Source organism: Gopherus flavomarginatus, chromosome 14 (assembly GCF_025201925.1).
Source record: "Gopherus flavomarginatus isolate rGopFla2 chromosome 14, rGopFla2.mat.asm, whole genome shotgun sequence".
In the NCBI taxonomy this organism is placed as follows: Eukaryota; Metazoa; Chordata; order Testudines; family Testudinidae; genus Gopherus; species Gopherus flavomarginatus.
The window spans coordinates 30,789,309-30,806,790 of NC_066630.1; the positions used below are offsets into that span (position 1 = coordinate 30,789,309).

The window sequence follows — 17,482 nt, forward strand, 5'->3', positions numbered from 1 at the left end:
AATGAAGGAAAGAAGGGGAGAGTATAACTCTGAATATAACTTCTAGCAACGTTGGGAAAATATTTAACTCATGCTCATCTCAGGGTATGTCTATAATAGGGTGACCAGATGTCCCAATTTTATAGGGACAGTCCCGATTTTGGGGGCTCTTTTCTTATATAGGCACCTCTTACCCCCCCCCCCCCACCCCCATACCGATTTTTCACACTTGCTATCTGGTCACCCTAGTCTATAATGTGATAGGAAGATAGCTACCATGCATTAATTTAAAAAAATAATGGTACTTATCTTTCAGAGGATCCCAAAAGGCTTGTTACAAAAATAAGTAGCAGTATCCCCCTTTTACAGATGAGTAAACAGATGGTGACATCATGGCCACAGAGAGGTTCCTTTGCAGAGTCAGGAGTCACCTGACTTTCAGTTCTTGCTCTAGCCACCAAATAACTGCCTGCCTGCACTACTTCATGAAGATCAGCTTGAAGACTAACGTAGTGGATAAAACTTTGATTGACCTTTCATCTTTATTTAACTCCATATAGACGCTAAGTTGAGACACTAGGTAAAATGAATTTGGACCTCAGTTTGAGATCTTTGGTGAACAGAAGTCCATATCATTAAAAAAGCATATATGTCACAATTTGGCGTGGTTGGCATGCTCCCCCCTAGAGGGAGCAACTAATCCTGCGCAAAATTAACTACCCTACCACTAAACTTTACCTCTAAAACCTAGAGAATAATACAGTTCTTCTAGGTCACAAGTCACTAAGCCGTGTGCTGGAGCTGCAGCATTCACGCTGTACTAGTAAATGGTGCTGCCACAGTTTCCATTACTGCCTGTCAGTTAAGCCCAGAGTGAGTGTATTTAAAATGTGACCAGGGTGCCAAAGATTTAAATTAGATTTAATTTACATAGATCAAGAGGACAAATCAGTATAATTAGTCAAAAATCAGATTGACTGAATTCACATTCCTGTCAAAATGGATCATGTTGTCACATTGATTTTTTTTTATTTTTAAAGCAGAATTCTTTATTGATTAATGACCCAGTATGGTTTATTTCCTGAAACGTTGTGGTTGCCAGACTTTATAGGGTATTGCCTTTTTAGTGGAGGAAGCCAGCAAAAAATTTACCATTGGGTCTTATTTTCAGCAATACTGAGCACTCAGAACTCCAGTTAAAGTCAGTGCAAGATGCTAATTCTTAACACACCTGAAAATCAGTCCCAGATAGGCCTGGCAAAATGCATCTCGACACTTCATACCTGGATAATGCTTTAAGAGCAGTAAACTTTACTTGAACTTTATTGGGAAGGACATATGCTGTTAAACCTGAGTACTAAGAAAAGCTGAATGACACTTTCAAAACATTTAAGATTTACATCAACTAATGTCTTCTAATCCTGTTGATATGTTTTACCAATGGGGTTGTTTTAATATTGTATGTACAGCTTTTTTGCTTAAACTGCTTTTACTGAAATCAGTTACACATATCAAACAAACATTTAGTTAGTGTCAACTAAAACAACTTTCAGTCTTTTGTAGCTGTTCTGTTGGTTACAAGGTGTTCTCAGGTGAGGGCTTTAAGCCATTTTCATTATTGTTTCACCTTCAAAGGTTGCCTTTGTTTGCCTCATCAGAGTTCAAAGGGGTAAACAAAAGAATTCTTTGTGGTAAAGGTGAAGATTAAAGCAGCTTTGAGCTTCTGTGTGAAACATAACTACCATAACAAAGATAAATACAAAAATCTAAAAGACCAGAACTGTAAATCACTAATAAAAAAAAAATCAACAAAAAGAACAACAAATGAAAAACAGAGACTGGGGGTGGGTATTAAGATGAATGGAATCACTGTGCTTGAACAATAATCAGTGTGTTATACAGTCCTAATGATGTTTTATAACTACAGTACTGAATGATGTGCAAGTATGATATTAAAAACAACCCACACAGGTTATCTATTGTGTGTTACATGCCTAGTGCTCCTGGGCTTAAAGGGGTGTGCAGCACATAATTATTTTTTAAACATAGCTTTCTTGTCATTTTAGCTTCTTGAGGTGTGTCAGATCCTTCAGTGTCTCAGATCATTGGCTCCATGAGGTGCCTCAGCATAAACTCTGTTGGTGACATCCCATCTCCCACAGTATTCTGCTGCAGCACAGAACTAGCTTTGTAAAGGAGTCAGGAAAATATATTTTACTATGGTAAATGGAGGTGTACTGTATGACTTCAAAAGTAGTTTATATGCTGAAGAATATAATGTAAGAATGTAATCTAGGAAAATATTCTCTTATGTGAGGTTGGCAAGGCTGTCTGCATGCTTAAGTGCAGTGCTGTGGTAGTTGAGGCATTACTAGCATAATGTCTGCTGCTGCATCACTCTGAAAAATTCCCAGAATCTGTGACTTCAGGTGACCTGGAATTAAGCAGAGCACACCCTTTTTTGCTTTTGCAGTGTGTGTCACTCTGCATAGCTAGAATAAGAAATGTTTGTTTTATGTGAATGAAGAATTGATGGAGGCAGCACAAAGAATTGTTTTGGGGCCCCCAAGCAGTAAATGATACAGCTGATTGGTCAGAGGAATTGGTATTGGGAAATAGATCATTTCATCTCTAGGTCTCCCATCCAGATCCTCTTCGGCTAAAATTGATCCTCTGGTGGTAGTTTGGCAACCTATTTGAAATTACCGTATAGTATCAGTACTGATGTCTCCATCATAAAAACCACCTCCACAACTGGTACTAATAAATGCACTTCTTGAAATTTTTATCAGATTGGCCAATATTTATGGGGACTGAACTATTTTCCCTTCCATAGTGGTAGTTTAGTAAGCCAAGGGCTGAGGCATGTTTGTGTGTGTGGTGTGAGGAAACTTGCACTATTATTATCTTTACAGTACTGTTCTATAGGTGGAGAGGGGCTTTGGGATTCCAAAACTGTCAATCAGGCACCTTTTATAAGCACCTTGGGGCTAATCTAAAGCCAGTTGAAATCAGTGGGAGGTTTTGCATTTACTATGGTGGGCTTTGGCACAGACCATAAATTGACATGAAAAAGAAAATAAAAAATAGTTTGCATTTCTGTGTGTAAAGTTGCCTTTGGAAACTACTTGTTATTGGAGAAACTCTCAATGCCCCCATCTTATAAGTAGCAGCACAGATGTGAATAGATTCATATGTTTTTCCAAGTAATGAGCACAGATTATTTATGCCTCCTTACATATCATTTTTCTCTTTGCAGGTCGAATTTGAGTGGCTTAGGCAGTTTTGGTTTCAGGGCAAACGCTATAGGAATTGCACTGATTGGTGGTTTGAACCAATGGCTAAATTGGAAGAATTCTGGAAAAAGATGGAGTTTATGGTAAGTACTAGCAAATAGCCTAAAGCCCTTAAGAACCTAATTCTGCAGATGCATTGCATGCAGAACCCATTGTAACTGCGTTGTAGAATAAGGCTTTAAATTTTCAGTATTTGTGTGCTCTCTATAGTGCCAGTGCTTCCTTCCAATTCCGCAGCAAAGCAGGAGAGGGAATAAAATAGCAAAACAAAATGAACAAAACCAAAAACAACAGGACATGTTGCTTAGTGTCCATTTTGACTACTGTAAAGTATGATGTCAAAATACTGGGTTATTGCTTCATAACGATTTGTCTTCACAGGAAATTTTCAGCGCTATCCCCATATAGCACCAAGGTAGCTATTTTCAAATAGCACCAAGGTAGCTAGCTCTACTGGTAAAAACATCTGTATGTAGTTTCACCAGTGCTTGTGCTAAACCAAGAATAGAGAAGAATGCTAGTGAACGCAAGGCTAAATAGTGTCTTGAGCAATGCTAGTTGAGTGGCTAAGATCATTATGTCCTTTGAAAATATATCCCTGCCCTTGTCTTACACTGGGAATTTGCATTAGTGGGCAGCCATTGATGTAGTTATACCTGTGCAATCTATGATGTATTATTGCGAAACTGCTAGAAGACTCTGTTTGTACTGGCACAGTTTACCGTAGTTTCAAGTATTGCCTGTCTACAAGAAGTTTTTGCATTGGTGACTGGCTGTAGATGTCTGTAACTACAGCCAGATCTACACATGGAAGGATTTGCCAATAAGATATATTATTCTGGTAAAGCGCTCCTAGTGTGGACACAGCTTATACCAGCAAAACTGTCCTTTTGCTAGTATAGTTATTCTAGTGCCCTGAGTGAAATAAGCTACACCAGCAAAAATGCAGTTTTACTGGTATAACTGTGTTTACACTAGGGACTTTTGCCAGGACACCAATGGTGATCAGGTATCACACTTCATTACATACCTGACTGACATAGCTATGTTGGCAAAACTTTGTAGTGTAGAGGTGACCTTGGACAAATCCCCACTGTAGACAAGGAGCCTGAATATCTGCTTTGAGTAGTTGTTAGGTTTCTGTGACATTGAATTTGGACCTGATCCTGAGAGTTGCAGAGTACTGACGATTCTTCAATGTTAGTTACAGGTACACAAATCAGGCCTCATGTGTAACTTTCAATTTGAAGAAAGTTTCTTCCTTCACTAACGACAGCAGATAACAGTTCACACTATACCATGAACAGAAAAATGTTTTTGCCTACTGGAGCTCAAGTTCTACATCATGAGCTTTTTCTGCAGCAACTGGATCGGATCACAAACACTCAAAACATTACAGAAAACCAGAATGTAGATGTTTGTGCTCCTACCAGCTGCAGAAAGAAATCAGAGAGCCCTGGATTTCACTAGTGAAGAAGGAAGTGATTTGTAACTTTTATTATTTTTTTAATGCATTTGTCTCTCTTTTTTAAACCCACATGGACTCCCATTCTGCTGTTGTTTTTGATCTCAAATGACTTATCATTTTTAAAAAAAGCTTTTCAGTTTATTTTTCCTTGAAATAACAATCTATTTTCTTGTAACACAAAGACAAGACTTAGTGAGGCAGACGCAGAATTGTTTGATTGTTATTTTATAACCATTGTGTGTTGGGAACATGGAAAAACAGCACACACAGAAATTCTCAAGGGCTAGGTTTTCTGCAATTGGTGTGACATTACCATGTGTCTCTAATTAGAAACATGGTGGCGTCAGTGTATCTCCTTTCAACAGGCCTCAGGATGATATTTATCAGCAAACTGAAGGCTTAGGCCAAGACAGAAGCTGCTTCTAATTTAAATTTTAAAAATTGCTTTAATGTTTTATGATTTCTAACACATTAATCACAATTAATTTCAGCTATTGAGGGAGACAGTAGAGAATTTTAATTGAGAATGTCTGTTGTTTTGATGAGTCTTTAAGTAAATTTGGTGCTTACTGTATTTGGGACCCAGAAGCAGCCTTTTTTAGTTCTGTTCTTTCTCTTTATACCTGCAGCATGTACGACAGTCTTTTAAAAACTGACAGTAGGGGGCATTGTTGAGCTGCAGTTTTAATGTAACAACAATACTGGGCTTGAGAAAATACACAGAAATGTAGTATTAACTGTCAAGAATTATCCCTGTTGCTTCAAGTTAGCTGTAATCTCTAAGATTCCATAACACAGGAAATCAATTGTGGGTTAACAAATTCAACAGCAATTTAACATAAAAAGTGCAGTGTTTTCGTGCACATTTGGATTCCATCGAAATAAGTTAAATCAAAACAACATTTCTGGAGGTACCTGCCAGTCTACTGTCAATATATTTCTGTAAATTATAATCATTTTAGCTGAATGAGTATAAAAAAATCATTTTAGTGTATAATTTGGAAAAAAATCTAAATTCTGAATGTCTTGATACTGTTAATTTTATCTGTACAGAAGCACTATTGGAGTTTCCTTCTAAAAGGAAATACTTTAATAAGCAGTTCATTTTTCTTTACCTCTATATGAGCTGTACAACTGTTATCATGCATTTTTACATGTATATATCTAGAATTTTACAAAAGCAGGTCTTGGTCTCTTTGTTTTTGTTTTATGTTTTCCTGTTTAAAGATAAATTTTAATAAAAAATATTTTTTCCAAAACTGCTTCTAATTCTGCTAACTGTAATTGCTCCAGTGTCACAATAAAATAATAATTCAAAAAGTTTAACCCACTGTCTCCAAACCTCAGGGCTCTATTTAATATTTTTATACATTATAGTAAGCATACAGTTTTATCATAATGTTTATTCCTGGCATTTCTTTCCCTGAGGATAGTTTTACTCAGGGCTCACTCTTGTGATGTAAATGTTAAACCTTTCGTTTGAATGACATTCTGATAAAACATCACATTTCCCCATAATATTACCTCATGAATTTATGAGCCCTTAAATCCAAAGCAAGTTGACCAGTCTTCACTGCCCTTCCTCCCCCCTTAAAAATATGAAGGCTATTCAAATGTTTGTATTAAAAAAAAAAAGTCATCGAAGATTACCACATTATCATTTTCAACATCAGGATACGTGCTCACTGAATTCAAAGAGAGAGTTACCATTTGAAAGGGACTGTACAAGCTTTGCTTTCTGGGTAAAGAGAAGTCTGAAAAGCTGAAATCTCATGTGATGTGAAGAAGTCTTGCTGTAGCTGTTCTGAGATTCAGGGGAGAGACAGTTTGTCTCTTAGGGTCTGATATCATGCAAACCTCACAAACTGACATTTATTTTACCTATAAAAATGTTTAATACTTCACCAATGCTGTGGGAAAAGAAAGAATTAAAAATAAGGAAATGGGGAAATTTTAAGACTTTTTTTTTTAACTCTAATGTAAATTTGGTCAAGTAAAATGTAAATCACTGATATGGTTTTGTTTGTGAAATGAAAAGTGAATCGACTTTGATTTTACACATGAATGACAAATCTTCAAGATTTTTGTTAACATATCTAATGTTCCTTTTAAAAAATGAAGACATTAGTAGTGTTGTTTGTCATAAATTGTCTTTCCTGCTTTGCAATGGAGCAACGTATTTATGTAGCAGTTGGCCTTAATAACCTTTATTGACTTTAGTGGGTAAGAGCCAAGATTGGGATTATTAAAATGTATCAGTTTCATTGCAGTATAAAATCACAACATATATAATTATGTTAGGTAGGCTAGGCTCCATTTCATCCCACCCATTTATGTAGGCATTTGGCAAGAGGAAGAAAATTATGGCACTGAAATGTACAGAAATATAGAAGTGACTTGGAGTTTTAATAGCATAACTGTTTGTCTACTGTAAGAAGGTCTCACTTCAAGGCATGAAACATACAGAAGCTAAGCGTAAGCTTTTGGCATTTAATTGTTAATAAAGTAGTCTAAATTCAGGAAATCTCATACCATTTGTTTTACTGTTTTGGCATGCTTAAACAGTTAATAATGATTAAATGCAGCATACCATTCATTTTAATTTATAAATGTACTGTACATACAGGAATGTAAAAATTTTATGTGATTATAATGAATGAAGTGTCATTCCATGCAGTCTGGTATCTTGAAGCACAACTGTTTCATCTTAGAGGTTCAGGGATTTTTTTTTTTTTTTTTAGTAATAGTACAACTAATCATGATCTTCTTGTTGTTATCCTCAGTAGTACCTTTCTATCATTCTTTCACTTAAATTGAAATTGGACAGACAAAATATTTACTTGTTAGATTATTTTTCTTTGTTTCCTTTTTGAATTCTATTTCATTATTTGCTACTGTTGCTATATATGAAGATATTTCAGAGTTTCTGCTATAAGCCACTGTTGTCAGGAGCTTATAAATTGGTGGTAAAAATTGAGTCTAGGTTGAAGTTTAAGATATAGAATCTCAGTCCAGGACTGTCATATTGTTTATATTTTTTCCAACATTTTAAAAGGTTTAAATGTGTATCAGTGCAAAAATAACTAAGATGATCTATAAGGCAAACAGTCTATCTTTTTAAAAGAAATCCTCTGAATTTTCTGTTATTTTGACAGTTTTAAACAGCTAAAATTAGATTCAAGAAATTGTCAGGTTGATTAGTTAATATCTCTTCAGGGCTTTGAAAATGTAACGTGTTATGTAAGTGCCAGATGTTATCAGGATCTGACTTTGACAGCCAAAAGTTAGGAAATTTTGAGTTAAGGCTTAAATTCCATCCTTAACTTTCACATTGTGCTTAGATATTGCAGTTGTCACAGTCCTGTGGTGGAGGGCCGCAGACTGCCAGGTGATCATATTTGCCTGCTGAGCTGCAAAACATGGCTACTTAAAGGACTGAATTTCAGCCATAACTCCTGAATTTCTGGGCTTTTCTTATCTGCTTATACCAGACCCTTTAAATAAAGATACATTTTTTTGTTAGGTCAATTTTTATGCATACCAGGATTGAAATGTTCAGAGAAATTTACCCTTACTTAAAAAACTAATACTGAAGTCTGGTATTTTATTAGTTTCTTTCCTTTTTCTATCCCACTAATTTCTTTGACTCCAGTATTTCCACTGCTCAGAAAAGAGAGAGAACGTTCAGCATTGTTTACTGGAGAATCGTTAACAAAAATTTAAAAAAATAGTCGTGCACAACATCTTCCTAAAATATATATATTTACAATTCTGAGAGAATTCAGACTTAAGCTTCCAAAACAAAATGTGTGCTGAAAGCACAAAGGAGTGTGTTTATGATTCTCTTTGAAGTGTTTTTGCAACAGGATAAGGAAAATTTTAGAAACTGTCTGATAGTGTTCAGGGTAAATACTTAAACCCCTTTAGAGAATTTCACACACAGATACTGTGCAGTAGAAAAAAGGATACTTATGTTTCCTAAAGCTGCTACAGCCTACAGCTTTGTACTTAAAGACAGAGGTGTTGAATAGAATTCTACTGAGGATACATCCAGTGACAATATCTACAGGAACATCAGAGCAAACCAGTGGATAGCACTTTCTATTTTTAACCCTTACATGAGCTAGTTGAGATCTGAGCTCTCTTGGTATGAAGCACTTCTAACATTTCTATTACTAACTGGGAATGTTGAGATGAAAAGCCCTGTAACTCCTATGGTATACTTAAAAAACAACTCTTGAAAACATGACGGTTGACATAACCCAGCAAACTCGAAGTTGAGACCTGGCTACCCCAATTTGTGTGCAACAGGACATCAGATACATGTCGGGGAGGGAGTTAGGACAGTTTTGTGAGGTAAGTGTGTGGTTCGGGGGTGGGGGTTACCTTCAGTTTTAAATTACTAGACTTCTGCTACAAAATTTAATGTTATTTAAATAAGTTCCTCTCTCTCTCACTTTTATATGCATATATATACACATCCCAATCTACAATCAGATTCATGGAATCTGATCTCTGGGCCTATATTGAACCCTGTAGCCTTGACTGGCACTCTGTGCAGACACAAGGGTCTGCCTGCACAGATCAAATTGCAGAATCTGTACATGCATACACATTCACGTGTGTATGTGTGTGTGTATACATCAGTTTATTGCAATTTTTATGAATTAAGCTAGTCTCTTAACTAAAGAAATTATACAAAGATATAGCTAGATATGTCTTCAGTGCTTTATACTGCCCCATCAGAGTTAATGGGAATTATATCATAGACTTCAATGGGAGCAGAATCAGGCCTTTAATCATGAGGCTAGCATGGTTTTTGTATATATTTATTATGCTGTATTTATGCTAATATCTTGGATGAACACATACGCACCACATGCATGATCTATCTTTGATTGATCAGTTATTATTTACCCACTTTTAGAGGTTTATAATGTGTCTGTTGTAGTATTATTGTGCTGTCACTTTTAATAGGCTGATTATTGATCCAAAAGCCCATCATAAGTTTTAGAGAGCCATTTCATTGTTTAATTTTATAAATCTGATGACAGTTGTGACAACTTTCTGCTGAAAATATGTATTAACTTTTATAGAAAAAAGCGACACCTATGTGGTTGAAACTTTTTTTTTAATTAGACCAATTATTCAGTTTATTCTCTGATATACTTCAAGTAAATGGCTATTAGTGTTGAGTTACAGGGCCACAGGAATGATAAGAAACACAAAACTTCTATTTTGTTTGTACTCATTACTTAGAAGTGTGTGAGTGTGTGTGTGTGTAATATGTTAAAAGGTGTGGTTGTGGGTTAAAAAAAACTTCTGACCAGAGAACTTTTTATTATAACAAAGTTATAAACTATGGGAAATAAATCAAATGAGTGTGATTAAAATGTCATCATCTGCTGTAATTTTTCACAGTACAGCGAATACTTGTTAAACCCTATTTTTACTGCTAGCTCTCTTTAGTGTCTTGACCATCAGTTTGTGATGAGTGTTGTCATTCCCATGCTAGCTGCTAAGGCCAAGTGGAAATTCTGTAGCATGGACAGATATAGTTGCATTTTACTCATAATTTGTAAATGTGGATGGGAGCAAAAGAGAAGATGCTTGTCTAACAGTCACTATTTCCAGGAACTGTGCCACTCCTATTCTGTCTGATCCCCAATCCTCTCTCTTATTAGCAAAATCATAGGAGAATAGCTCTTTTTGTAGCTACTACAGGGGTTTTTTTTCAGAATTTCATTTATGGTAAAAATCACAGCCTACTTTTTACAGATAAGGAAGTTGAAGCTCAGAATAATGCAGTGACTTGCCACGTAAGGCACTGTGGTCTGGTGGATCAGGTCTGGAAATGGGAATCAGGAAACCTGGGATCTTCTAAACCTAGTTCCATCACCAACTTTGTGTAATCTGAGCAAGTAATTTAAGCCTGATTTTCAAAATCTAGTGCTCCTAAGTCAAAATTTCTGTGTCTAAAATAGGTATTTAGGTGGCAAACTTTATGCACTGTTATCAATTTCCACATCTGTTTTTTACCATAACCGAAAGTATACAGAAATTATGGTAGCTGTAAAAGAACTATTCACTATCATGTTGCCAGTGAGAGAGAAGATTTCAGTCAGTGCAGATCTGTGTGGGCATGAGGTTTATCCGCATGGATCCAATTGTAAAGTAAGGTCCAGTGATGACGAGCTCTGCCTCAAGAGGGCAATGCGTATGGGCAAAGTTCTGCCTGAGTTAATTGAATTGCAGGAGTTAGTCCCATATAGCATATCCTGATCATTCCCCATATAAAATCCAGAAATCCATTTCAGTTTCCAGTCCCAGCTCTTATGAGCTCTTGGGCAAGACTTTTCTGCACTTTTCATTTATTTTGCTTACTACGCACACTTCCGTTTAGTAATCCTGAAGCTGTAGTCACAATAAAATGCAGCTTATCTATTTAATGTTTACCATGCTGCAGCAGGAAAGTAATTATTGGCTTTTCTCAAATGTCTCTACTTAACGTCGGGTTTTGGCAGCCCTCCTTGGACCGCCAGTGAATCTGAACTCTAAATAATTCTCACAGCAGAGACTTTATAGTAAAGTTTAAGCGTAACAAATCTTCTTAAGTTGTTTTCTATGTAATAATGTGATTGTTTAACACAATTGGACTAAATGGCATCCCTTTTCATAGGACTCATTTTGAATCTTTTAAAAATAATAGTAATAGAGTGGCTTAAAGACCAGTCAATTCAGGTGTGGTGTCAATGAGAATAGTGTCAATGGAGTTACACCCGTGATGCATTTTCCCTAGTACCTAGCAGGTGACATTCAGCAAAATGTGTTGTTGGAGGCTAAAGGAAATTGTTATAGTTTGTGTTGCCTAGATGTTTAGAATCAATATAATTATGCAATAGCTAACATGACTCAGATTTACATGTGTATGTTTAATAACAACATTTTGGCCTTGTATCTCAAGTGCTTTGCAAATGTTAATTGATAAAGCCTGCCAACATTTCTGTGAGCTTGATAAGTAGCAGTCTGACCATTTTGCAGATGGTGTTGTGAGTCACAGTTTGAATGAGTGAATTGTACAAGTTTACACAGTAATTCAGTGGCAGAGAAAGCAATAGCATTTAGGATTGTCCCATTACCCATTGCACTGCTTTAAGTATTAGGCCTCATCTTCTGTCCTGTTTCACATTTCTGGCTGGGGAAATATCAGTTCTAAGTTGCAAGCTCTGCAGTATCAGGCCATTAGCATTTACACATTTGCACAAAAATAAAGAATGAACATATTGTTTCACTATAATAAGATATGTCCGTGTAGAAGGATTTGGATGGCAACTATTTTACAAACCACTATATGCTGATGCTTTTCCCCCAAAGCCATGTCTACAAAGAGGTACATGTTGTGCCTCCTGGAATTCCCAGGTGAACAGAGGCAGAGCACCTACTTGAAACCTTTATCAGAGACAGCTTTCTACCCCCTGTGCACTAGCCATCTCTTCATGGAGAGAGGGACAGAGCCATGGCATCTCCTCTGTGGTGTGTGCTCTCTCAGGACAGCGGGGATGGAGCAAAATACAGACCTTGTAATTGTGTATGGTATTCACATAGACACACAGTGGGAGGTGCACCAGGAACCCTGACTCTAAATTAGTCTGAGACTTCATACTCTTTTTGGAAGGCTTAAAAAAATCACTGATAATAAATAATATTTTGCACTTACATAGGTCTTGTCTAGTTACTCCTAAGCAATATGTTCATTAGTGCAGCAGCACAATAATTGACATAGTCTCTCTGAGGAATCACAGTAAATCTAGGCTTACTACCCTACTACAGTTTTGAAGATGTACAAAAAATGTGGCAAATGCTTAGCTTCAACTACCTCTCACGTGTTTTATTTATATATAATATGTCATGTGTCTAATATATATCTGTATAGCTATAGTTGTCAACCATAGCATTATTGTAATTTCTCTAAGGAACTGTGTCAATCAAAACCTTATAGCTTGCATGATGAATGTAAAAAAAAATGGAGGCTAGAAAGATAGAGAAATGACTGCTGAAAACTCATCATACTGATGAAAATATTTAACTAAAGAAAACAAAAAAAAGCCAACTGGGCCCTGGTTTCTTTAAAAAAATGTTACTGTGTAAAACCAAGACACTAAAGGGCTGGTTTCTCAACTCTTTTTTCCTTTGCTTTTCATCTATTAGATGTTCTTGTTAAATCTAAAATATTGTAATTGAATCACAGCATTAAATGGCTTTTCTGACAAAACAGCCGATTTGGGCTCTTTACTGCTAGTTTCAAAAGTAATATATATAGAGAGAGCACAGAGACAAAAATTGAGCACATAGATGTATAATCCCAGAGGAATAAACTGACTTTTGCTAGACAAGCTGAAAGCTGATTAAAATACTTCTCATCCTTTGGGTATGCAACAGCTTTTGATGATGGAGAGCATATTAATATTCAGCTTAGCTGCATGTCGACACTTCAGACAGGTCCCAGGAAAGAATCTGAAATTGACCAGGTTTTCTCACTGTGCCAGAAATCTTTCTGAGACGGAGAGCAGCACCCTTGCACCAGCAGGAGCAAAGATAAGCATTTTGCGTTCCTATTTAGCTACTTTTTTATTTGACTAGAAAATTGCTTTTAGACATTTTTTGAAAGATTTAAAGAATTATTTTAACAATATGAACTCATTAGATGCAGCAAAGGCAAGACTTGGAACAAAATTTAGCTGAAAACAAAGATGCTATTATCTTTTATGTTTAAACCTCTTTGTATGAGCTGTTTGCAAATACTCTGACTCAAATGGTAGTATCAGAGACTTAATTATACAATAATTGCAGTTAGCATAGTCCCAGAGATGTGGACTTTTTTGAGTACTATTCTCTTAGTTTGCACTATTCCTTTATAGCACAGTACCTACCTTTCAGGCAAGAAGGGAGTCTTAGCAGCTGATACTTCTGCTGCTCTTTTGCAGGTAGGTTGACAATGTGGGGTGTTGGCTTCTTCCTCTATCTCCCGTGACTGAGTACTCAATATTTCTACAAAACATGTAATGTGCTGGATGAGGTGCCTTTAGGATGGCTCCAGGGCTAAATATTTCCTGTAATAGGTGAAAGAGCAAGGCTTAATCAGCTTAGTTAACTTAATTAAGCTGTGATTTTTCTTGTGGAACAGCCTAAAGTATAACACATTTATAAATTCTATTACATAGATGAATCCTATGGTTTTTGTAGTAGGTCTGAAAAATGTTGAAATAGATTAAATTTACCAGTAAATGGACATAATTTAAAAGCAGATATATTTTACTGAGGCTTTCAGTTGATTTTAATAATCAGGATTTAAAGACATTTAAAATCCAGAGGCTTCATTTATTAAGACTTTGGCCAGCTGTATTTTGTGATCATCTCTTATCCATTCTCCCCCAATCTCATCATCTTCATATGGAGACAACTTGCCGTTCATGGATATTACCCTTGCTATGTGCAATTAGAAGAGTCAGTTGATTCTGTGGCACTATCCAACTCTGTTTCTGGACTTGGTGGGGAGAAAGCACTGTTGTGGTATGGTCAAGAGGATGTGCATCCTTTGTCTCCACCAGTCCTTCCTGGTTATCACTACTAAATATGAACGTAGTTTGAGCTGCACCATCCTCCATGATGGGAACTGCCTTTTAAAAAAACAGTCTGAATGTATTCTGGGGGAGCTTTGGCATTATGATTCCAATGAAACCCATCCTGCTAGAAAGCTGGGGAAAGCCGCTTGATTAGAGAGTACAACCTAGTATTTATGGTTTCTAGACCAGGGCTATTCGTGGCTTGACTTGAACCCTGAGCTGTAATGAAATAAATATTTATTAAAACAAAAAATATAAAAAACCAACAACAAAACCCCCACTTACTATGAACTGTATGGAAATTCTGTACTGAATGTTTTTGTATATACTAATATTTTTTCTATTTTTCTCAGAAGGCCACCTTTGTTCTTTGCCCATTTATTTACGTAAATAATTAAATGCCAACATACCTATACATACAAGTCATGGCAAACAAATGCTCATGTTCATTTTACCTTTGATTATGAGCTACCCAACATACAGATAAGTTGCTCTTTGTAACATCTGCCTGTCATAAACCAGTTAAAGATAAGTTTTGTCATGTTAGCATCCAAACAGCAGAAGGAACTAAGATACACATAAACACATTGCACAACTGGTAGGCAGATGTTCAGTGCTAGGACAATGGAGTTGATATGATCTGTTTCACCCTCTTGCTGTCCGAAGAATTTGGTTACTCTTAGATTTCTGAAATCTCTCCATCATATGAAATTACCCTGTCATCTATCCCTTTACATTTTTATCTTTCTAAGTTGTATAAAGTAGGGCTAAAAATATAGAATTATTTCAATCCTTCACAGGTGTTGGGTGGCTAGTAATTTTCTGTTGTTTTTACCAGCTATTATTGTAGATATTTGTTCTTGAATAAAGGTGTGATCCTTGATTCTTCTGTAAATTTATAATCCTGTGTTTAAATTGCCACCATTTTTTTGCTTTGGAAATATTCCATGATGTCACAAATTCATGGCAGAACCAAATGAGGATTGTAAGGGAAAGAGGAAGCCCTTGTTTAAACAACAAATATCTTTGATACTTAGCCAAAATAGCAATGGAAGTTATTTAAAGTATGTTGAAAGGTAATGGATTTTAAAGTAATAAAGATGTAACCAAATGTGTTCCACAGTGCAAAAGTCTTTCATTTAGCATTATGTAAATATAGTTTTTAGTGTTCTAAAATTATATGTATGCTTGTAAAAATGTGTGAATTATTTTGTGAGAGTGTGTAAGGGAGATATAAAATATGTGTGTTCATACTTTTAAGTATTAAGTTCTCCTCCATAATGCCGTGAGTTATTGAATCCTTCTGAGCTGATGCAATGTTAGTTTCTTATTTTAGTAACCTTCCACTGCTTCTACATAATTCTATGGGAGACTTCAGCATTTCTTGATTATATACAGTGTTATAATTTCCTGATGACTGGTTATATTATTTGTAATGCAGTGGGTATTAATCCTTTGGCAATTAACACCCTATTTGAGTCACTAGAGGTCAAGGGTATGTTCTTTCATTAGAGCAGTTAGTGAGTTTTTCCTCTTTTATATATCTCAGGTTTTTTTCCACTGAAGTTTTTGTGTTTTCTGTTTTATTTGAAAATGACTATACCTTTACTTTATTATTTTGTTGTTGTTGTTGTTGTCTACCTCCTTAAGGACCCAATCTTGTCCGTGCTGTCAATGGAAGTGGGAGCACAATAAGGCTTTATATTTGTGTGTATCAAGTAGCTCCTCCAGTATTTCATACTAATAAGTAAGGGCGCCAGAACCTTTATAGAAATGGGGGGAGGACTAGAAGGAGGCAAGGCCAAAGTGCCCCCTCCTTCTCCAACGGTGAGCCAGCTGCCATCTCTTCTGGCACCACAGCAGCCCCTGGTGGGAAAAAGGTGTAATTGCAGCACCTCTCTGGGCAAATCTGCAGGGGACATGAATTCGGTGCTTGTTTCTTTTGCTAAAAAGTGGATGGACACGGCTGGCGCTGGTGCTAAGAAGTCCTCCTCTCTACACCAGTGATAGACGGGCAGACGGATGATTTGAAGCAACAGAAATTTCTCATCAAAAGGGGTCATTCCTGCTACTGTATGCAGGAACCACTTCCTGCTCATCCTCTATAGGAGCCGATGCTGTATGTCAAGCTCTCCTCAGGAGTCACTTTAAAGAAAATGCCTGGAATACAGCAAAAATAAAAGGGCCTTTGCCAGCTGTTCTGAGCAAAGGAACCTGTTTATAACCTGTAACTGGTCCCCTTACAGGCATCAACATGCAGTCCACAAAGCTCGTAATATAGGTACCTCCTTCCCTTCTCCAAACCAGCTGTATGACCTTCTGTCTTTTGATGGGACATAAAGAGGAAAGGTAAAACCATGTGTGTTGGTTTCTTCTTGCCCTTCTGCAATTGAGACAGGTAATAGTAATGGGAGATTTGATTATTAGAAAATACAGATAGTTAGGTTTGTGATGACCAAGAGAGCTGCGTGGTATATTGCTTGCTGGGTGCAAAGGTTGCAGACATCCTGAGACTTCTAGACAGACTTATGTGCAGTGCAGGGGAGGAGCCGGTGGTTGTGGTACATGTAGGTACCAATGATATAGGAAAAAGTAAGAGAGAGGTTCTGGAGGCCAAATTTAGGGTGCGAGGTAAAGAGAGTAAAGTCAAGGAACTGCATGGTGGCTTCTCTGAAATGCTTCCAGTTCCATGCTCAGGGCCAGTTAGACAGAACTTCTTAATGTGTGGATGAGATGATGGTGTTGGGAGGAGGGATTTAGGTTTAGTAGGACCTGGGGAACCTTCTGGGAATAAAGGAGTCTATATAGGGGATGGGCTCCACCTAAGCCAAAATGGAACCAGATTGCCGGCATGTAAAATTAAAAAGGTCATATAGACATTTTTAAATGAAGAGCTGAAGAAAGCCAGCAAGTGTAGAGGAGCCCATGGTTTGGACGTACAAATCCCTTAGAAGAGGATTTATTAAAGGTGATATTAGTAAAGAGGAGAGGATAGAAGGTAAAGTACAGGTAGAAACAGAAGAGAAACAGTCAAATACAAAAGAGTTCCATTCAGTTACAGGGCTGCCCAGAGGATTCATGAGGCCTGAGGCAAAGCAAGGGAGCTGTGGTGCTTG

General features: G+C 36.7%; 1 protein-coding gene across 7 annotated transcripts in view; it reads left to right on the forward strand.

Moving 5' to 3' along the window:
* FTO (FTO alpha-ketoglutarate dependent dioxygenase) overlaps positions 1-17,482 on the forward strand; it is a 342,599-nt gene that overhangs the window by 118,873 nt on the left and 206,244 nt on the right. For 6 of the 7 annotated variants that reach the window (XR_007769286.1, XM_050922553.1, XM_050922554.1 and 3 more), the window contains exon 7: positions 3,239-3,358. Coding sequence is in view for 6 of the 7 variants with exons in the window: in XM_050922553.1 (XP_050778510.1) it covers positions 3,239-3,358 (120 nt within the window). In the remaining variant the exon portion in view is untranslated. Of the gene's footprint in view, positions 1-3,238; positions 3,359-16,319; positions 16,708-17,482 lie in introns of those variants that run through there. The other variant, XM_050922557.1, reaches the window with a different exon arrangement.